Genomic DNA, 23,367 nt, shown 5'->3' with positions numbered 1-23,367 from the left:
AATTAAAAAAAAAAAAAAGAAACTACCCCTACCTTTAGGAATTTTCCCTCAAGAAATGTAACAGTAGAGCTAACCGTAGTTTGCTAGACTCTATCTTTAAGATAATACTATGAGAAAGAAACAGAAATGTCTTATAGGGTAACAGTTCATGGGAAGGTTTGTATTATTTTATGTGATAGATGTATGACTGGATAATTATAGTTACAAATTATCATGTCTTACTTCATGGATTTCTTTCATCTCTTGGGGATCTGCCTCCAAAAACCTTCTATTACCTGAAGCAAGTAGTTTAATGAATTGTCATGGCCAAAAGATTAACCTGATAGTCTACTTGTTTGTTGATAGTTTTAGTGAAACGTACACTCAGATGGATCACAGCCATACATGAAGCATTTCTGTACTAGTGATACAAGCTTCCACAATTTGTATTCTGCCAGCTGAGACTTCAAGAACTCAGGGTAAGCCCCTCCCCTGTCTCTATCACAATGAAGGAAATATATTTTTAAATAATCAAATAGATTTTGAAATGACCTAAATAAGTTTGCTATAGAAAAGAAACCTAGAATATGTCTTTTCCCACAGTTAATAATGACTTTTCAAGTTAACTGATATATAAACCTGAATTTTCTTATATCAGATTTGCCAAAATCATGGTGTACCTATATACTTCTCAGATCAAAATGATAACATCTAGTACCTTGGAGAGTCCGTGAGGTCTTCTAAAGTAATTCTGTTGAAATTAATTTCAGTGATTTCTAGAATTTTTTTTTAACTAAACAAAACTTATTACCAGTTTGGTTAAATGCAATATGATGAATCTTTCTTCCACAGAAACTCTCTAAGACAATTTGCTGAGATGTAAAGACACTGGGGACTAGACAAATGGTTAAAAAAAAAAAAAAAGAAAGAAATTCTTTAAGCACTGAAATATTTACAAATATTCTTAAAATAAGTCAGTATGTAGGGAACCACAAGGTCACTCTGACCCGGGCATTGAAAAAGGAAAGAAAAATGGGAGACTGTGAGAAAAGTAATGGTAAGGAAGGGGGAGTATCTGAAATTGTGATAGAAAATAAGCCAACAAGAAAAACTGGATAAATTAGTTTTTATGTTGCTAATCTTAAGCAGGGTAATTTTTAACAAGCTCTAAGGAACACCAGTATCAAGTACATATCTCCTAGAGAAAATCAAATGACCAGATAAAAGCTAGCAAAAACTGACTATGACCTTAATAAATTCAATAGGGATTTATTAAGTACCTACTAATTTTCCAGGTACAGTGTTAAATATTAGGGATACAAAAAGAGACAAATGACAGCCCCTTCTCTCATGGGGTTCACAATCTAATGGGGAAGACAAGAAGCACGCAAAAAATTTATAACCAAGTTACATGCAGGATAAATAGGAAATGAATAAAAGAAGGAAGGAATTAAAATTAAGAGGGATTGGGAAAAGCTTCCTGTAGAAGATGGGATTTTAGATAGGACTTAATGAAAGCCAGGAAGCCAAAATGAGGAGAGAGAGCATTCTAGGTATGGGAGACAGAGAAAATGTCAGAAACCAAGAGGTGGAGTGTTTTGTTTAAGGAACAACCAGGAAACCAGAGTTACTGGATAGAAGAGTATGTGTTGGGGAGTATGATATAAGAAGAATGGAAGGGTAGAAGGTGACTAAGTTTGAATGCCAGACAGAACACTTTCTATTATCTCCTTGAGGCAATAAGAAAGCACTGCAGTTTATTGAAATTAAGAATGAGTTCTGATACACTGAAGTTATCAGAAAATTTAGAGTAATAATATTTTTCTCTTCTCAGCATTCTTCTTTAATATGCCTTTCTTTGCTCAATTTTTTTGTTTACACTAGAGTATTGGTTTCTGTAAGGTTCCCCTCCATACATAATAAACAAATGAGAAGTTATAGAGAAATCTCTTAACTCCTAAATTTTTTCTTTTTATACTTAAAAAAAAGTTCTTAAAACCTACTGTGAAACATCACATAGTATTTTCTCAAATATAACATTAGAACTTAACCCACTCCCCCACCCCCCAAAAAATAATCTTCTGATTAACACTGGTCAAGTTACTTCATGCAAATATAGAGAAATTTGTTAACTTAAAAATCTCAGAGATATTTGGTTTCCACCAAGCTTTAGGTAGTGAATTAAGCAAAGAAAAGTTCTTGAATTACTTCCTGTACTGAAGCTTTTGAAGGGGTCACATTAAAACCTTCAAGGAATTAAGCTCATTTTAAAGAGCTACTGGAAATTAGGTTACTCCTATCCAACCATTTCTCTACTTTAAAAAGAAAAGGCCTTTGCCAGAATAGTTACACATCTGTCACTTCTGGGATCTGACATAAGCATAGGACTCTTTATTTAACTGAGGGAAGGCACAGCAAACACATCCACTTTCTCATCCCAGAATATACAAAACTCTTTTTTCTTTTGAAAACAGCAGATAGAACAAAATATCCCTAAGAATGTTGATGAGATATATCTTGCTTCATTAGTTCTTAAAAGAAGCCAGCCTTCAAATCCATTTTTTCCCTACTTCAAACAATTCTTTATCTCTTTTTTTGATCTCTCTCTCTCTCTCTCTCTTTCTCTCTCTCTCTGTCTCTCTTACTCTCTTTGTCTCTGTTTCTGCCTGTCCCCCCCCCACACAGACACACACAAACACAATGACTAAAGTGGTACATGTGAAATGCAGCGTCTCCCTAAGTTTATAATTCTCTAACATTTCTATGAAAATTATCAAATAATATACAATATTTTTTCTGTGTTCCTAACATATCAGGCCTAGGTAACAATCCTACAGAAGTAACCTAATCATGGAAAAAGAAAGGACACAGATTATGTGTGACCAAATTTCAAACTTCATATAACCTTTACAACCTTATTTTTTTAAAAAGTAAGCTTTCAGTTGAGGATCTTTTTGTAGTGCTGACCCAATTTCTACTTTGAAGTGGAATTTCCTCTTTTTGGTCAGGACAACATACCCTTAGGGATATATTTTTGGTTCTCAGTTCAGTGATACTATGGAGTTTCTTTCAATGGTAATGAAAGTGGCTAATTCACCTCATTGCATGGAGAAGAAAAAAATAGTTATCCTGTGTTACTCTTTTAATCTCAATTTTAAGGAAAAAAAAAACTTCCTGATGAGTAAATAATATATGTATAAATATATAGACATATATTATGTATTAATATCATGTATATATTCTCATTAAAGATATACTAAGGTAAAAAATTTTTCAAGGGACCTGAAAGCCTGAAGCAAGAGATCTGCCCTGAAGGAAAGAGGAATAAACTGAAATCCCACTGTAGAAGGAATGAAGTTAAGGATTCTTCTTTGAAAGAGTCACAGGAATGTAGAAAAGTCTGCCAAAAGAAATAGTGGGAGTGGCAAGCACTATAGAATTTAGGGCAGGGCCTGAAGCCTGACTACATCACTTGGCAAAACAAGAGATGTACTGGGAGTGTGCAAAATGCTCTGTAATTTCTGTGGGTATGCTATCAGCAGCATATATAGAAGGAGGTAGAGATCAAAAGGTGGCTTTTCAATGGTCAATCCCTTAAGACTCTTTAAATTCTTTCCTATATGGGAGTATTTGAGGTAGTATTGTATGGCACTAAAGTTAAAAATCTGGAACAGCCAATGTTTGGGACTAATATGTGCCAAATGTTCAGTGCGTACTTTAGCTAGAACAGTGAAAACAATGCTCTAAAAATTATTAAATATAGAAGTATAAGGTTGCATAGTAGGGATGTAATGTTTTCTCAGAGAAAGAATGAGCTGGTCGTGTGTGCTATTTTGATTTCAAGATAAATCCATGGAAGAATGAATTATCTACATGCACTGGGCAAATTTTCATTTACACAGCATGCAATTTATGATTTACAAAGCACTTTCCTCAAGACCACCCTGCTAGATGAGTAGAACAAATATTAGTATCATTAATTTACACATGAAGCAACTGAGGCTCAGTGAGATGAAGTCATTTCGTGGATAACATACAGCTGTTAAGTTGCAGGAGCTGGGACCAGAAGGCAGATTCAAAACACTCCAAATACCACATTGGCTTTCAGGCACATGCTTACTGCACGTATAACAAACCTTTCCTTGGATTTCGTAAATACAAGCCCCGCCTTCATATTATGATCTGTATGTGTGGTTCAGCTTTAGATGGTGTCTCTACACAGCAAAATGGAGATCTGGCTCTCTCCCAGTTAGCACAAGGAAAATGGATAACCAGAGCCAAAACAGATAACTCAGATTTCTAAGGAGTTACTTGGAAAGAGTTGAAGGTAGGTGCTTATGTTAGCTAGTTTGGCCATCTACACTGATAAAATTAGCCAGGTTATTGTCAAATAGCCATTGCATTTTGTGCAGTGTAGACACAGCTCCCAGCCTGAAGATACTTTCTCTCCAACTGAGTCAAAACATAATTAATTTCCACTTCGAATTTAAAACTGAACTTAGGTTTACAAAGATTTCTGGAATAAATCAACTGGAATAAAAATATGTCAGTTAAGAAATACCAGGACATTTTTTCCTAAATTTTCAAATGTATGAACAGATAATAATTGTTTCTGAGGTGTGAGTTTATACTCTTTTGGGTTTTCTTTTTGCTAGTTTGTTTTAAATTCTCCTAGTTTTATTACAAGAGCAGACCTCAGGTCTAAGAAATTAGGAGATGGTTAGTGTAACTCCTGTTATATCTTAAATTTCACTCAACTTAGTCCACAAAGGTTTAGTAAAAATCTTTGAGACTCATTCTGGATTTGCCATTAATTTACTCTGATCCTGGGCAGATCACTTAGCCTAAATTTGTAAATTGAAAGGTTTTTATGATTTATGACAGTCTTTTAATGATTCTGGATAGCCAATCTCAATGCAATATTGCTGGGATGGGCATGATTTTGAGATCAGTGAATTTGCAGGATTTCCTAAGTAAGAAATAAAAAAGATCAAAGGCTTATGCACTATATAGACGTTTCACACATATGTATCAGAAATACTTTCTTCAAGAGACAAGAGAGGCACTGGCCCTAATGAGTATTTAATATTATGTTAAAAATGGAATGGATTATATTCTAAGAGAAAGGAGATGTCTTCTTATCAAATTGGGAATCTTTCTAAGTCAGCTATATGAAGTCAATCTATCTTTTTGTTTCAGAAAAAATCAAAATCAATTTTAAACTATTAAAAGAGAGATGTGCACAATTGAAACAACTCCAATCCTGCCTATTTAAATAAAATTCTAATATTAATAGAATAGAAAATGGAAATTGTGCAGTGATTTTTGACACCAAACTTTTCTCTGAAACAAAGGCTTGTTTTTAAAAGATAAATATTCTTGTAATGATGCTATATGCATGAGAATCATAGAATATTATAGTCTACAAAGAATTAAAATTTAGAGTCACCCAAAGGGCATGGTAGTGTGGTTAAGTGACTTACCCAGAATCAAACAGGATTATTCAGAATTAAATGACTTACCCAGGGTTATGCAACTAATAAATGTCAAAAAGAGGCCATGAGCTTTGGCTCTAAACCCAACTATCTTTCTACCTATACCACTTATATGTTTTACGTGAATATGTACATTAATACCCACATATGATCACATATAATGCTTATATACACACATGCATAGTGTAACTAAATGATAAGATAGGTTATTTTTGGAATGAGTCTCCTTGCTCTCTCTGGTATATGCATATAAATTCAATTTATATGCATACAAATTTCAATCATTTCATGGCATTTAGTCAAAGGGAAGATTCTACTGAATTTGAGAATTATTGAGATTGTTTTATACACTTTATGATTCTAAGCAAATTGTGTGAACGAATGGCAGTTTTTTTTTTTTGTTTTTTTTTTTGTTTTTTTTTCGAATGGCAGTTTTTAAGAGAAAATGCATAGCATAGTAAAACAAAGCCAAGGCTTATAGTTAGCATGGCATAGGGAGTTCAAATAAAAAGAATATAACATTTAACAGTTTGTTCAGAAGATAGGGCTGGACCAACAAAATTTTCTTCAAAACATTATCTCTAAACTTGAATTTAGGAAGAACAAAATTTGAACTCTGCCTCAGATACTTTGCTATGGTAATCTTGGGCAAGTCCCTTTAACCCTGTTTGTGTCAGTTTCCTCATTTGTAAGATGAAGATAATAATCTACTCCCCAGATAATTGTGAGGATGAAATGAGAAATTGTAAAGCACTCTGCAAACCTTAAGCATTGGATAAATCATAGTTGTTGGTGCTCATGGTGTTATTATTATTAGCTCACTATGCAGGAAGTATGAAACTTTCAAAAGGTCAAACCATAATTCACACCAAAATGCCAAGAGATAATTAAAATAGCCAACAAAGGATAGACGGTACTTGCTAACATAGAATCATCACTCCAGTTCTCAGTGTCAAGCTTGGTGTTAAGTAAATGCAGGAAGTCTTTCTAACTGTGTCCCAGTGATAAGGTTTTACATTGCAATCATCACTAATAAAAACAGTTCTTAGTTTTCTTTTGAGCCAGCGGATCTTGATAAGATTCTTTGGCTTTTTTTTTTTTCCAAGAGAACTTTGTGAAATGACACTCCCTTTAGGACTAATGAACAGAAAGGGTATGCAAGCATATGTGTCAGGCTTAATTAGGTTGTTTTTTTTTTTTTTTTTGGTCTATAACATAATATAGGCACCTTTGCTGTATATTCTCCATCCCCCAATAACTGCAGTTATTATTTTTTTCTGTTCATTAATATTTTATTTCTAGAAAACATGAGTGAGACAAAATTTCCAGCTTGGCTGACTTTTCTAAGCAACAAAGCTCCATGGTTCTCTGGTTCCTAAAAGACGGATTCTCTACTCTAGAGCACTCATGTATAGAGGGCATTCTGAGCAATAGCATTGGGCATAGTTTTTTATTTATATTTAGCAAGAAAATATTTTGGGCTTTCTTTGTTGTCAGGTAACCTACTCCCTGATCACTCCAGTTCTCATTTTTCATGAGTTTGCCAGAATGAAAGATCAATAGAACTGGACAGCAAATTATTGTATTCCAGCAAAGAAAGAAGGGGTTGACAGTGGATTTCAACTAACTGACTTGCCCCTGTTCAGATGGCATACTAATAAAACATGGATGATCTTAAGGCAGAATAATTATTTCTAAGCACTTTATAGAACCGGTTTTAACTTGGGTAAAAGCAAATAAAAATAAATGGGTAAGAGTAATCTGTGAAACAACAGACTTTCCTTTACAAACACAAACCAAATATGAACACTTCAAATTGTTGTATCTTTCTCTATAATGCTGTGTTTTTATTTAGCAGTTATGTCCCTTCACTCATGCCCTTTCTTAATTTTCTTTACATAATAATCAATCAGCACGCATTTATTAAACACTTTCTCCATGCTAAACAGCCCTAAGTCAGGAAGACTCTAATTCCTGATTTCAATTTTAGTGTCACTTAACTCTGTTTATCTCAGTTTCTCATTTGTAAGATGAGCTGGAGAGGGAAATGGCAAAAGCTCTTTAGTGTCTTTGACAAAAAAAAAAAAAAAGTCCAAATGGGCTTATGAAGAGTTACACATGACTGAAATGAATGAACAACAACAAAAATCATGTTAAATAATGGGAAAATAAAAGCAACAGTGAAACAGTCCCTACCCTCAAAGAACTTAAATCCTTATTGAGAAGGAAAAGTATAGAGATAGATACATATAGGGTATTCTGGTAAATGTTTAACAACAGATTCTCAAAAAGATGAATGAACTGTTAAATTTAATCTTCATTATTAATGCTTTCTTCATATCACTTTCAGAAAAAAATCTATATAGTCAACAAAATACCTGAGTTGTAGTATTTGCTGATTGCAGAGGTATAAAAGTTCACACTGAAAATTTAACAATTGGCTTTCTTGAGTTGATTTCAGTGTAATCCCCATATACATATATACACATATATGTATGCATATATTATATAAGTGAATATGATAGTGATCCAAGACAATACCAAAGGACTCATGGTGAAGCATGCTATTTGACTCCAGATGAGGAATTTATACTGTCAGAATAAAAATTGACACATGCTATTTTTCTCTTTCTCCTTTTCTTTTCTTTGATTCTTTGCTTTTTTCTTCCTTTCTTTTTTGTCCAAGTCTTAATGTACAAAATGAATAAAATAGAAATGTTTTATATGATTATACATGCGTAACCTATTAGATTGCTTAGTGGGGGAGGGAAAGAGGAAGAGAGGGATTTTAAAAAACTCCAAATGTTTAAAATTGTTCTAACATGTAATTTGGGAAAAATAAAATGTTATTAAAAATAAGTGAATATGATATATTTATATATTTATATTAGAGATGTACATATACAAATATATATATACACATAATACATATACACACATCATCTCTTGTGTGTAGATATCTATATCTATATCTATATACATATATATTCCTTTCTCTTCATTCAAATAGCCACTACCCTAAAATAATCTTTATGATCTCAGAGCTAGGCTACTACAATAGCCTATAATTGGAAGGCCTTATGTCTTTGAATGCAATCCATCCCCTTACTCAACTGCCAAAGGAATTTTCTTAAAGAGCAGGTCTGACTACCCTCCTACTCAGAAAATTCAAAGGGCTCCCAATTACTTCTAATCTATCCCTATTACCTTCAATATCTACCTATTACTACCAATATCTATCTAATCTCCAATATCTCCTTTAAAGTCCTTCCAAGCTGACTCCTTCCTACCTTTTCATTGTTCTTACATTTTATTCTACATTTGTAATTTATTGTACAGCTACATTGGTCTTCCTGCTGTTGCTCACACATTATTCTTATCCTAACTCCTTGCCTTTTCACTAGCTGTCTGACTTCCCTGTCTTCCTCAAATTCTATTTTCCATGGGAAACCTTTTTTGGTTCTCACTATTCAAGCCTTGTCTCTGTAATTATATTCCACATAAATCTAAATTTCTTTTTTGTACAGTTATTTGCACATTTATCTCTCCTATTAGAATGTTACATCCTTGAAGGCAGAGAGCATAATTTTTTTTGTCTTTCTATGTATTTTGCAAGATTAGTACTGTGCATGGTATAGACTTAATAAATGTTTATTGACAAATTAATTGAATAGTAATTTGAGGAGGAAGGCACTAACAGATGAAAGAAATCAAGAAAGGTTTCAAGTAGAAAGTGGTATTTGAACTGCATTTTGATTCCAAGAGGCAGAAATGAGGAAAGAGCTTGTTTTAGACATACAGAAATGATAGATGGAATGTCACATGTGAAGAATGATCAGCAGGTCAGTAGGAGTAAACCAGAAAATGCATGGGAGTAATGTATACAAGTACTGGAAAAGTTTTCCAGGGACCATGAAGAATTTTTAATTCCAAAACCATTTGTATTTGATCTTGAAGGTAATAGGGACCTACTGGAATTTATTGTTTAAGGGCAGAAAATAGGATCAGTTCTGCTTTTTAGAAAAAAAGTAATTTGTCAGCTATGTGGAAGATGAATTAGAGTAAAAAGAGAGCTAAAATTAGAGTTAGGAACACTAACCAGAAAGCTATTGCAATAGTCCAGGCAAATTCATGGCTTACATAATGGTATGGCTATGTGAATGGACAAAAGAAGAAATGTGTAGGTGAAGTTTTGAAGGTAAAAATGAGGACACATGACAAAAGACTGGCTATGTAGGGACACACTCAATATGAGTGAGGAGATGATGTTACAGGGGAAATAGTAGTATCCTTGACTGAAATAGAAAACAGTGGATTTAAGGGTAAAGATGAGTTCTCTTTTTGAAATGGTTGGGGATGTCTATGAGATATCCAATCCAAAATGCCAAATAAGAATTTAATGAAGCAGGATTAGATTTTAAGAGAGAAAGGACTAGGTCTACAGATCTAGAAGTTATCTGCCCAGAGATGACAACTGTACCCACAGGAATTAATTAGGTAAGAAAGTGAGAAAGTGCAGGGAGAAAAAAGAGCTATTGTATTTCATAATTGGGCATGAAATTATACAGTTATTGAACTTCTTTGACACCATGTGCAAAATAGTTCTTTTCAGAAGCTTCATGTACCATCTTTTATTATACAAGAGAAACTAATCTGACAGAATCTGCAGTACATATGCTGAATTACTTCACCTGAACTAGGCTTAATATGAGGATAATTATGGAATGAAAAAAATTGGTACCACAGTCTCAAGTTTTCTTCTCTCTCTACAAGTCCTTCCAGTGTCAAAATGTTTTATCTTGCAAAAGGAATAATAGATGTTATCTCTATAATCCCATAACTCTCCATCTTGTCATGAAAATATAATGAAATAAAACCAGTTGTGAATTAATGAATTTGTAAGATAAGAAGTTAATCAAACAATTTTATCACTTAATTATGTAATTTGCTGGACCCAATCCTTCCTTTTGTCAAATTGTTTTAAAGAAATGAAAAACCCGGTTTTGTATGTGATTGTGATGTAATACTATTGCACTATAAGAAATAATGAGGGGGGATAGTTTCAGAAAAACCTGGGAAGAATTATGTGAATTGATGCAAAGTGAAGTGAGAAGAACCAGGAAAATCATTGTACTCAGTAATAGGAATATTGTACAATGATCAACTATAAAAGACTTAGCTATTCTGATTAAATGATTCAAAACAATTCCAAAGGATTCATGATGAAAAATGTGATTTATCTCCAGAGAGAGAACTCTGAGTGTAAATTAAAGCACAATTTCTAATATTCTTTATTTTTCTTGCCTTTATTTTGCAACATGGATAATATAGAGATATGTTTTAAATGATATCACATATATAATTGATTCCATATTTCTTGCCTTCTCAGTATTTGTGGGAGAGAATTTGGAACTCAACTTTTTAAATGTTAAAAATATTTTTTAAAAACAATAAGCAATATCAAAACATGTCATTAATCAATTTTAATGTCGTCATACAAGATTGAATCTAAATTCTAGTATGGTAATCCTTTAAATTGGCACTAAGGGTGAAGAGCCCCAACTGTGGCACAAAGTCTTCATCCTTAGTCTTACCCTGAGAAACTGATTACTCCTTGACTTGGTGATCAGAATTCATAGAGGGCAGACTCCTTTGGAGATAAAGGATAGTGATTCTTTCTCCTGACCTGACTAGCAATGTGACATCATACTACAAAAGAGACTATTTGAAGCCATGTGTGTAAATATTTATAAAAATGATGTTATGTGTTAACATGTTCAAGTTCTTTGAACAAACTAAACATTCCATTCTGTTACTAGACTATTATTACATTGTCAGTCTATTTAAAGTGACCAGGATAAATAAGAGCCCAAAGCAATTTCTAGGGATTATGCCTGCATCCAGGGACAAGCTACCTGGCACCATGAACCTAGGGCAACATAGACTAGAGGTTCTTTCAAAATTATTGAATTTTTAAAAGAATTTCCCTTTGTTTTATCTGGAGAAGTAAAGAATATCTTTACTGCATGTCTTAGCTGCAAAAGTATACTGGAGAATCATTCAAAAAAGTTTTTTGTTTAGAAAAAAGTTTATCAAGCTGATTTGTTCTTTCTGTTAATGCTCCTGCAACAATTATTCCCCAAAGTGACAGTCCCCGGATTGTATTTTAGGAATCCAGTTTGATGGACATTCTAATTGTGATTTAGAAAAAGAAAAAAGAGACATCAGAAACGGTATTCATTATCAAGAAAACAAAAGTTGACTATTTTTGGTTTCAACATTTACACTCTAATTCCTATGAGATGCCTTTTAAGTAAATAAAAGTCAAGGAGCTCTCAGCACTAACTTTCTATATTTGGAATAACAAGTTAGTCTAATGTTTTTTGTACAATTTATCAGTGTGGAGATGGTTCACTATATTAGCATCTTTGAGTCATAAGTAAGATTCAAAGATAAAATTATAACGGATGATAAGAGATTATATTAATTTTATCTTTTAAGTTTTGACAATACAGATTCAAGTCTTTAGAGTACAGTATATACAGGAATAAGACTAACTAGAAGAATTACTTTGCTTTAAAAAAAAAAAAGGCAGGGAGGGGAGTTTGGACAAGAGAAGAAAATCTCAATAGTCACAATGACTTACAAATTCTTAACTTTGGTCTGGGTCACATCAGCCCCTAATTTTCTCATATTCTAAACAAAATTTCAAGCACATACAGACCCAACTTTCTGAAGTTCCTATCTCAAAAAGACAATTATAATGTAACTTTTCTGAGAATTTTGTATTATATCACAAAAATTCTTCCAAAAGGGACTAAAATTTAATTACAAAATATAATTGCAAATACTTTAAAGGAAAGAGACACTTTTACATTAAGGGAAAAGGATCTCCTGGAAGCCATTTCTCTTATTTTTCTATTTGCCCGTTCTCTATTACTTTTTAAGCAAATAACTTCTAACAAGAGAATAAAGTAAGACTCAATAAATTTGTCTATTCAAAAATCTAAACTCCTGTTTCATGGGACCATGTTTTGTATCCTCCAATAAAACTTGCTTATTCTTATTTTAAACACAATTCTGATGAGAGATGTTATCATTTTCCAAGACCAAGGAAGAACGGATATAATAAATTAGCCATTTACTTTAAAAATTAAAAACAGATAGATTGGCAGAAATTAGAAATGACAAATACTAAAGAAAGAAATAGAAAAAATACTAGAAATCAGATATAGAACTTAAAAAATCATTTCAATATTTTATCATTTCAGAGAGGGAAAACTAGCTCACCATGTTTCTTTTTTTTTCCCTATCATAAGAACATAAACGTATCATAGGATGATATGAAAAGTGATGTTCAGAATGAGAACTTTTTGTAGTTGCTGCTCAGTCTTATCTGATCCCACATGGAGTTTTCTTGGAAAAGATACTGGAATAGCTTGCCATTTCCTTGTCGAACTCATTTAACAGATGAAGAAAGTGAGGCCATATTTGAACTCATGAATATATATCTTCCTACTTCCAAGTTCAGATGAATCACCTAAGTGCTTCAGAATGAGAGCTACATATCCAAAAAAGTTTAAATTGTATTTTATAAGCATTGTTTAAGATGCCAAGAAAATATAAGATGTTTTGGAAAGATTCCCAATTTGGAAGAAAATATTTTTTTTAATTCAAAAAATATTTTTTAAAGTTTAAGTCCTCAAAGCTTAAAGTTTTAATTCCCTAGAAAATTAACTTTCCATAGTAAGAATCTCACCCTCAAACAATAACATATAAATGAGGCATTACTGTACTTCTTCTATATTTATCAGACTTACCTTTTGTAAAATATTTTAGAAAGTTTTAATAGTCTCTGATAACCTTGCTAAAATTAGTTGAACTTTAGAATAGGTAGAGGGACAAGTCTTGACTAAGAGACAGATGGTTTCATGGTATAGTAGAAAAAGAAAGAAAGAAACATAAGGATTCACTTTGGAAAATGCTTAGAGGCATGAGTAAAGAAAAAAATTTATAGGAGTTATGAACAAATAGTTATAATAAACAGCGGGGGCACCCTTTATTAAGAAGATATGATAAGCTCCTGTTTGTTCAGAAACTTATATTTTATAGCTTATTCTTATGGGGAAAAAAGGAAAAGCAAAAATATTTAATGCAACATAGATAGATATTTGAAAAAGATTAATCCCAGTTTCCCACACCACATCTTTGAAATCAACAATGATAATAATACAATGATAACTAGATGGCTTCAGATGCAATGATAAATGTGTCACCCTCAGTCTTATTCATTTATAAACAGATAAATCTTGAGATATTCTAGACTGTCTTTTGAATTGCCAAAGACCAAATTGTTTTCAGTAGATTTAGACTTGTGGGTGGATGTTATGTCATAATTTTTAAAAATTGTTTATCTTCATCAGGTATATGTGGTTAATTAGAATATTAATTTGCTTCAAATAGCTTATCTCCTTATATTCTGGATAAATAAAATTTCATGGTTAAGGAGAAAAAGTCGTATCCCTGTGTTGCTGAAGAACTAAGCTGAGGTTAACTGGCATATGAGAAGGCTGAAATCAGTTTACCAGGCTATAGTTAGAAACATGGATCTGGAGAAACAGAAACAGCAAAGAGGAAGTAAGGACAGGAGCAAAGGAAGTCACAATCTGGAAAATGCTGTGTTTGGTGAATATCCCATGTGATATTTGGGGCTCTTCAGTAATGTGAACAGCTTACACAGACTCACATGCTGCCTCTGTAAACCTAATGGAAGATAGGTTAACACTTTATTGATTATTTAGATTAACACTGAGGAAATCATATATAATTTTCCAACCAAGTAACACCATAATTTAGAATCATCAGCCCAGCAGTCTTTCCAAAGTCATTCTGATACATAAACAGAAAGTCCTTTGTAGTGCACACATTTTAGTTTTTCACCTGGAACATAGCGTCAAATAGCTGGGTGCAAAAACAGAAACTCTTATTGACTGGCTTCTTTCATATATAGACATAATATGATCTATATACATGTATACAGATGTTATATACACTTGTAAATATACACATGTATGTATACATATACATTTTCATGTATGTATGTATGAACTGCTTTACATAGTAATCAGAATATGGAAATGAAACAGCCATTTTCTTATTGAAAAAATAACTAAAAAATTGTATTCTGTGAGTAAATTGAAATATTATTGAAATGAAATGGGGAAGGCTTCTCTGAACTGATGCCAAGCTAAGTAAGCAGAATAAAGAGAACAATTTATACAATGATAATAGCATTATAGAAAAAAACATACAAACAAACACACACACACACACACACACACACACAAAAGATAACTAAGAAAGGTTTTTGAAAATTGACCAAAATAATGATGACTTATAAATGGAGATAAAAGCATGCCATTCGCCTTCTAATGGAGAAGTAATACACTTAAAATACAGAAATGCAGGCATAGCTAACATAGAAATTGCTTTACCAAACTATGTGGCTGCATATTGGAAGATATATTTGGAGGGCTTAAAATTTGCCGAATTGGGAGATGTAGAAATTACAGGGTTTTGTTTTTTTTTTAAACCCATTACCATGTATAGGACTGCTTGCCATCTGGGAGAGGGGGTGAAAGGAGGAAGGGGAAAAGTTGGAAAAGAAGTGAGTGCAAGGGATAATGTTGTAAAAAAATTATCCAGGCATGGGTTCTTTCAATAAAAAGTTATAATTATTTTTTTAAAAAACCCGTTACCTGAAAAATAAAAGTATTGATAAATTTTGAAAAAAAAAATCAGTTTGATAAGATTCTATCTGGGAGAAACTAATTAGAAAATAAACTTGCTTAATAATGTTTGTATAAATAAAAAATAGATTTTCCACAAACATTATAAGATAATAGAAATTCAGGATTCATTTTAAAAGTCAATTTGTTCAAGAATCCATCCAAAGAAGTTTAGATCTCATTAGGAAGACACCTCACCTAGATAGGTAGGTTCTCCTTGCATCTGTGTCAATTATTATTTGTGTGACCCGAGGTAAGTGACTTCTTCATTAAATTCTACTATTCTAAAATAGAAAATAAGAGGGGTTGAATCTGATGATCTGATATTCTTTTCATTTCTGAAGTTCTCTGTTTTCTGGAAACCTAGCCTTGGTTCTATCAAAGACACATCTGAAAAGGGGAAATCACTTAACCTTCTAGTCAAAGTAGAATAAATAATCTGATCCTATCTCTTGGGGATTGTAGAAAAATAATATTCATAAAGCATTTGGAAGATCTATTTTAAAAGAAAAATAGTGTTGATGATATTCTAATATTAATCTAAAGGTTTACTGAAGTGATTTTAAATGTGTGGCACCAATATAAACTCCATATATTGTAATGAAATAAGGCATATGCTGCATGATCTTGGCAGGAACTCAGGGTTTTTAATATATTGTTTATATTTTGAGGGAGTCGGAATCTGAGAAGAGATCAGGAGGCCAGTTTAATGTAATCTTTGAGATGAATCCCTTTTCAGCACAGGCCAAATCATTTGATCTGAGTTGAAGTTTCTTCTGTCAATTGGGAATTACACAGTTCCACTTCATTATCACAATTGAGATGAATAATTTAGAAAACTTCAAAACTTATACTATACCTCCTATATTAAGCCTTTCTTTGAAGTTTAATAATTTATCAGGATTAAGATCTGTAATTTGCAACCTTTTTTTGTTTTCTCTTGACATTTTTCACTGTTCACTTTCTCTTAAACACATAGTTACTGATAGTCATAATGCTACAAACATAGCAAGCCCTCAATAGACGTTGGAATAAATGAAATGAAGAGCCCGGCTTATTCAATAGTTGAGTGGCTGATATTTAAACTGGTCAATACACTTTAAGCAAATTTGAAATAGATTCCTAGGTTTGCATCTATACATCTAGGTTACATGTTTATATGGTTTTTTTTCAAATTTTTTTTTTCTCTTTTTAAACTGTACATGCCCTTTGATCCAGCAATGTTGCCACTGGGTCTGCATCTCAAAGAGATCATAAAAAAGAGAAAAGGATCCATATAGACAAAAATGTTTGTAGCAGCCCTTTTTGCAGTGGCAAGGAACTGGAAACTAAATGGGTGCCCATCATTTGGGGAATGGCTGAATAGTTATGGTACAAGAAGGTAATGGTTCTATTAGAAACTATCATCAGGATGATTTCAGAAAGGATTGGAGAGACATCTATAAACTGATACTAAGTGAAGTGAATAGAACCAATAGAATATTGTACATAGCAACAAGATTATGTGATGATCAACTGTGATGGTTGTGGCTCTTTTCAACAATGAAGTGACTAACAGACTTGTGATGGAGAGAGCCATCTGCATCCAGAGAGAGGACTATGGGGACTGAATGTGGATCATAACATAGGATTTTCCTTTTTGTTGTTTGCTTGCTGTTTTCTTTCTTTCTCATTTTCTCCCTTTTTGATCTGATTTTTCCTGTGCAGCATGATAAATGGAGAATATGTTTAAAAGAATTGCATATGTTTAACCTATATTGGATTAATTGCTCTTTAGGGGAGGGGAAAGAAGAAGAATTTGGAACACAAGGTTTCACAAGAGTGAATACTGAAAACTGTCTTTGCATTTTGAAAAACAAAAAGCTATTATAAAAATAAAAAATAAATAATGTCATAAGCTCAACCTCATGAACGCCTTTTTTTCTTTAAGGTTTATAAAGTACTTCTTTCACCTTACCTTTCTAAGGGAGGTATGATTGTTATTATCCCTATTTTATAGGTAAGAACATCTAAATGTAGAAAGGTTCTGATTTACCTAAGATAAATCATTCAACCAAAAAATCAACAAGCCAAATGCTTACTCCTACTAGGACACAGCCAAAAGATTCAATGGATACAATACTAGACTTAGAAATTAGATGTCTTGACCTCAAATTCTGCCTTTGACAGTATTTGAAAGACCCTGAGAGAGTCACTTTAATCTCTTTTTCTCATTCTCCATATCCTTACATATAAAATGAGAATAAGAATAGTACCTATCTTTGAGGGATATTGTGAGAATTAAGTAAGATAAAATATCTTGGAAACAAAATTAAATGCTTTATAAAGGTTAGCTAATGTTACTCAAAGGCCAGGTATTCTCTGAAGAGCTGGGGATAGAAAAGCAAAGGTCACAGGGTAAATCTAAGAGGCTAGATTGGAAGTCTGTTGTCTAATTAAATTCCTTCTTTCCAACTCTATGTCTGACTTAGAATCAGGCAGTTTACTTGATTAATTCCACATTAATGAAACTTATTAAGTTTCATTTTTGGCCAATTATTTTAACTTCAGTAACAATGAAGAATGGTAGAAAAATTTATTATTTGCCTACACAAATTAGATGAAGATGTTACTAGCATTATAGAAAAGTACTTTATTGACTCCAATTTTAGCCATTGCAAACAAGTAAACTTTCATTTATAGTATTTTAGGAATCTAGTTCCACCTGTTTCTGGCCAGTGTAGCTAAGACCCCAAACATCGAAATCAGATCAATTAGGGAGTATTGTTTTGGGTACAATGTGACAAGTCAAATTGTATCCCCTTGATATAGCAAATATGGCAACTTTCTTAAAGCAAGTACCCCAACTACTCCTTTGATTCATATGAGAAAAATAAAATAAGAACCTTTATTTCCAAAAAGGTACAGAGTGCTATTTTAGAATTAAATTGTAAATCTTCTGTTTCTGCGATCTGAAATGGAATTCTTACTTGTCTGTTAAATGAAGATCAAAGTGGCAATTTAGAAAAAATAGAAATTTCAAAATATAGAACATTCATTAATACTGAACACAGTTTTCATGCCTGGACTGAATTAACTTTTTTTTAAAGCTCACCTTGAATTCAGAATCAGTTGATAATTATGTATAAATTTTTCAAGTTATTTTTCTTTCTTGGATCAAATCTGTACGTTATACATACTTTGGCACAAGTTCTCTGGTTCTCCCATTTCAGCTCCTTTCTCTTTGAAGTTAATTTGAATATAGCTGTCTTTTTCCTACTTATTCAACTGAGAGTACAAGTAGTGGTGGAATAAACATTCCTTGATCCATGAAAGAGAAAAATCAGAGAAAAGTAGGACAGTTTAATACATAGAATAATGGGCCTAGAGTCAGGAGGATCTGAGTTCAAATCCAGCCTCATATACTTACTAGCTTTGTGCCTCTGGATAGGTCAATTAAACTCCTGTTTATCTGTGTGAAATATTATTATCTGGAATAATAATAGCACCTTCTTCCCCTGTAGGGTTATTGTGAGGATCAAAAAATTATAATGGAATTAGCACAGTGCCATGGTTAAGTGCTGTATAAATGTTAGTTCCTGTTATTATTATTGAAGTACTTAACATGGGGATTGACACTTCATAAATCATCCTTCTCTCTTTTCCTTCCTCCCAATTTTGTCTCTGACACCAGTCATATGTGTGTTGGAAACCTGTTTCCTCATCAAACAAGGATGCTATTTATATTTGTCTGCAAAGCTCTTTCAATTATTGAGGTAGGTATTAACTAATTCATTGGATTGTTAGATGATAAAAATGAGATAGCAGATATAGAAAAAATGTGTGTATCAAACATTATATAAACTAGAATACAATAATAATACATAATACATAATAATGACCTGAGACCTCCAGTGTAACTTTGATTCTTCTAGCATGGAGTGGATAAGATAAAATACCTAAATTTATTGTGTAAATAATATCCAGACATAAACTTAAGGCAATCAATACTAGAATAGTGCATAATATACCATCAGAGATATGTCTCCAAAGGTCCAGAAAGGGCTGTAGTGCATCCTACCACAATAGGCTGAATTTCAGAGATGAACACTGAGGAGGGTGGGGAATAATGTATTAAATCGCTGTTAAAAGTAAATGTCTACTATCCCCTGTTGTGCTCCCAATTCCCCAACAGCAACTTCAGAGAGATTACAGCTTGTTCCCCAAAATATTAGACATTTCCTCTCTTGTTTTCAAACAAATTAGGATAAACTGAAACTCAAAATTTGCAAAAAGCCTTGATTTGATTAGGGAAAAAACAAAAACCCAAAAAATATGTAAACTATGATATATCGCTCATAGTCAACTTCCTTTAATGATTTACTTTTGGTTAGCCTGATCTATACCAAAGAGAAACTACCTCAAATAATGTAGTTACTGTTATTTTCATGCTTTACAATTAATGCATAAACTTTCCTTAAGGTTTCTAAGGAGATAATGGGCAAGAGTAAAATAGGGTCTTTGCATTAGGCTACCTCTGATCTTGTGCTGGGTTTATTTTTCAAGACTAATTGGTAAAAATGAAAGAAAAGCTAACCTTTTAAATTTTTTTTTATTTTTAAAAGATTATCTCTTGCTTAAAAACAAACTTAGTAACACTGAAATAAGCTTGCAAAGAATGAGTTTTTAGGAAATATGGGGACATCTCTCAACATTTATAAATAGTATTTACACTCTAATATATTCTTCTTCCCAAAAGGTAGAGGTCAAGCATTTGCCTAGGCCAACATTATACCCATTACAAGAAGCAGATTGTCAAAAAAGGAAATCTGTAAGTCCAACATGAATTCTCCGTCATATCTTTGGACTGAGTCACATGATACTAAGGACTCCCCCAAACTTCTGGATCATCTACACCAGGTTTTTAGTAATGTTTTTGTGTCATAGTCTTCCCTTTCCATCTGGTAAAGTCTAGGAACCTCCTCTCAGAATAACATTTTAAATGAATAAAATAAAATCATAATATTTCAAAAGAAACCAATTTTATTGAAATATGTTTATAATATATATCTTTTTAAAAACCACGTAAATTCTTATATTCCTTGGAATCTATACACAGACCCTAGGTTAAGAACTCCCTATCTATTCTAAGGCCCTATAGATGGGGTAAATGATTTATCATAAAACTACTAAATGAGACCAAAAAGGGGTCCAGGTCTCCAATATTCAGGCCAGCCTGTAGATAAGAGACTATTTCAGACATTGGCTACATTGAAAAATAAATTATGCTTATCTTTAAAACTTGGAGGGAAAATTTTATCCCTACGAAGAGAAATAAATAAACCAAACCATTACGTGCTTATCTATCCCCTGCAGCATTTCTTCTGTGATCTACTATTTCACCTCCGAGGTCATTTAAAAAAGTAATAAGAAAAAAAAAAAAAACTGACTAGTATCCAATTCTATTCCTGTCCTTTCCACATATTTGACCAAAAGGCTGAATGGGTTGGTCCGGATTGAGTCAGGAAAAGAACCATCAGCCCATTCGGCATTCAAAAGCAGCTTGGAAGGCACTGGGAACTCAGTAGAGTATAATTTCTCAAGGCGCGCCCCATTTCTCAACTCCCTCTCCCCAGTCCAGATGCATCCACGCAGCAAGAGCTAGCCTTGAGCCCTCCCACCTTGTCAGTAGCCTTTTTAATCCCCTTTGGCACAGAGGATAGCAGAGGAAGAGCAACTACAGTTAACCTCCCTCCCCCCCCCCCCCCCCCCCCCCCCCCCGCCCCATTCCCTTCTTCCAGGTGTGTGCACTGTTTGATTTGGCTGGACAGAAATTCCCCTTTCCTCAGTTTTCTGGGACTCAGTACTTAAGAGACACCCAAGTAAGATTAGATTGCAGGGGTCGTCCCCGAGGGTACTACGGTAACAGTCCAGGGAGGAGTTCAAGGGCCGATTTCCAGCCATCTTCAACTTGCTGTGAGTGCCCAACAGGTGAGGCAATGCCACGCAAACAGAAGTCCCCTTACCAGCCCCTTTCATTTAGCGAAAACCTCTCGTCCTGGCCTCCTTCGCCCTTCTTTCCACTCCCCACCGCCAAGGACTTCCAGCATCCGCACGAATTCCTTCGCTCTCCCTGCCCACCTCCAGCATCTAACAGCCCACACACGGTAAGGGGCTGGGATCCTTCAGCAACCTCCCAGCGGGCCAAATAGCTCCTCCACCCCCATCCCTGACCAGTCCCATCTCCGGTTCAGGGACTGGACAACTTACCGCATAGTGGAGCTGGGGCTTCTCATTAAACACTGAGTCCCCCATGCTTCCCTCTGAAGTCAAAACTAGTGTCCCCAGGCGTTCAGAGGCGGTGTGTGTAGCAGCCGCAAACCGCTGCTGCAAGGGTGCGAGTGACCCGGGCTCTGCCGGGGCACCCGGACTCCCCCTTTCCTCCTTTTAGTCCTCCACTCCTCTTCCCCAGCTTCCCTGGAAGCGGTCAGGGCGAGCACTCCGATCCAACCCTACTTCACCACCATCCTGCGGACAGCACTAGCTTTGTTCACGGTTCAGAACCCGGCCGCTGCTTTCTTATTTTGTTGGTTTGAAGAAAAAAACAAAAAACACCACAAACCACCACGACAGAACACACAGATCCGCAGACACGACCCCTCTCACGTTGTGAAGCTGGAAGGGAAGAGGAGGAGGAGGAGAAAAAGAAAGAAGGAGGAGGCTGTCAGAAGCAATGGGCGGGCATTTAATTCCTTCCGCTCTCCGTGAGCCACACTTGCTGCTGCTGCGGCTGCTGCTGCTCAGGCTGCTGTTGCCAGCTGTTGGCAGTGGAACCTGCAGCTTCGTTTCCAGCAGAACAACAGGTGGAGAGTCGGATCTTTCTACCTGCCAGCTGCCAACCAACGCTGCCCCATCTCCTTCAATGAAAGAGGGACAAGCCGTGCAGGACTGGAAGACTAGTGAAACTAACTGAAGGCATCCAAGTGAATCCAGAGGAGTTTACTGTAAAACGTGACTTTAAGGTTCTGAGCCCGCTGACTACCAGCTATTCCAAATAATGCTATGTTTTTCTCCAAAGTGTTGCTTTCATTTTACTTACAGCCTGTCACTTCTGGTTACCACAAGCATGTAACTGAACTAGGGGAGTGTCTGCTTCAGGGCCCAAGAGGAGGGAACAGCCGCGATTGGACCTTTGGGGAGGGGCTGCGTAAAGGATTGCAGGTCCGGCAAACATAAGACTCTAATCTAAGGGTTCTGCTCGAGGGGGACGCCGGGAAGTCGAGGGGCATAATTGAACCGAGAAGGTACTGGAGGCCGTTATTTCACAGAGTAACCAAGAGACACTGCTGGCTAGAAAGAAGGGGCAGTTTCTGACTTAGATCTTCGAGGCACTGTAGGAATAGGGTGTGCTGCTATTCAGGACTTGGGATACTGATAAAAGGGGAGGGGAGGAAACAAGAGTTCAGAGATTGGAGGGCGGAGATCTGTTTTGTTCAAGCAAAGCAAAACTTTGTAAAATATTTAAGCTCAAAGAGAGGGAGCAACTTTTTTGTCAACCTAGAGAATATATTTGAATTTTTAATTATTCAAATGAATTTGTGATCTCATAGATTGGGAAGTTCTAAAAATGAAGATCATAACTAGGGTTTGCTTGGGGTTTTTTTGGTTGTTGTTAATTTATTTTTGGCAGATCTTGTCCATATCATTCCATAATGTCTATTGCCCAGATTATAGTATGCATTTATATGGAAAACCTTTGGAATTTATCCACAAGTATGCATTTTTGGAACAATTAGTTTGGATGAATTGTAAATTGGCCCAGGGTTGAAGTGCAGTAGGAAAGCAGGAGGACAGCTTAAGTAAAAGTTGCAAAGCTATTTTATTAACTCCAAGCTTTACAAGAAAACAGAGACCCACTTTTAAAATTTTTAAGGATTTTTTTTAGGGTATTTCTATAGGACCACCACAGAGAAAACAACAATGTTCAAAGAATCAAAAAAGATTATTAAGAAATATAAGGAATATTTATAGTGAAAAGTGTAGTGGTCTTGGAATCAAGACCCCTGAGTGAGTTCTAGGACTGGCTCTGACTTATTTTGTTTGGACCTCAATTTCCTTATCTATAA

At 34.4% G+C, this 23,367-nt stretch overlaps 1 protein-coding gene and 1 pseudogene across 2 annotated transcripts in view; both read right to left on the bottom strand.

Moving 5' to 3' along the window:
* Nucleotides 1-21,205, bottom strand: part of LOC127553360 (eukaryotic translation initiation factor 2 subunit 3, X-linked-like) — a 135,427-nt pseudogene extending 114,222 nt beyond the window's left edge.
* Nucleotides 1-21,938, bottom strand: part of ARHGAP6 (Rho GTPase activating protein 6) — a 337,783-nt gene extending 315,845 nt beyond the window's left edge. For both annotated transcript variants that reach the window (XM_051984535.1, XM_051984533.1), the window contains exon 1: nucleotides 21,512-21,938. Coding sequence is in view for 1 of the 2 variants with exons in the window: in XM_051984533.1 (XP_051840493.1) it covers nucleotides 21,512-21,556 (45 nt within the window). In the remaining variant the exon portion in view is untranslated. The remainder of the gene's footprint in view (nucleotides 1-21,511) is intronic.
* Between the last annotated feature and the right edge of the window lie 1,429 nt (nucleotides 21,939-23,367).

Source organism: Antechinus flavipes, chromosome 3, assembly GCF_016432865.1.
Source record: "Antechinus flavipes isolate AdamAnt ecotype Samford, QLD, Australia chromosome 3, AdamAnt_v2, whole genome shotgun sequence".
NCBI lineage: Eukaryota > Metazoa > Chordata > Mammalia > Dasyuromorphia > Dasyuridae > Antechinus > Antechinus flavipes.
This window is presented reverse-complemented; position numbering and strand designations above follow the sequence as displayed.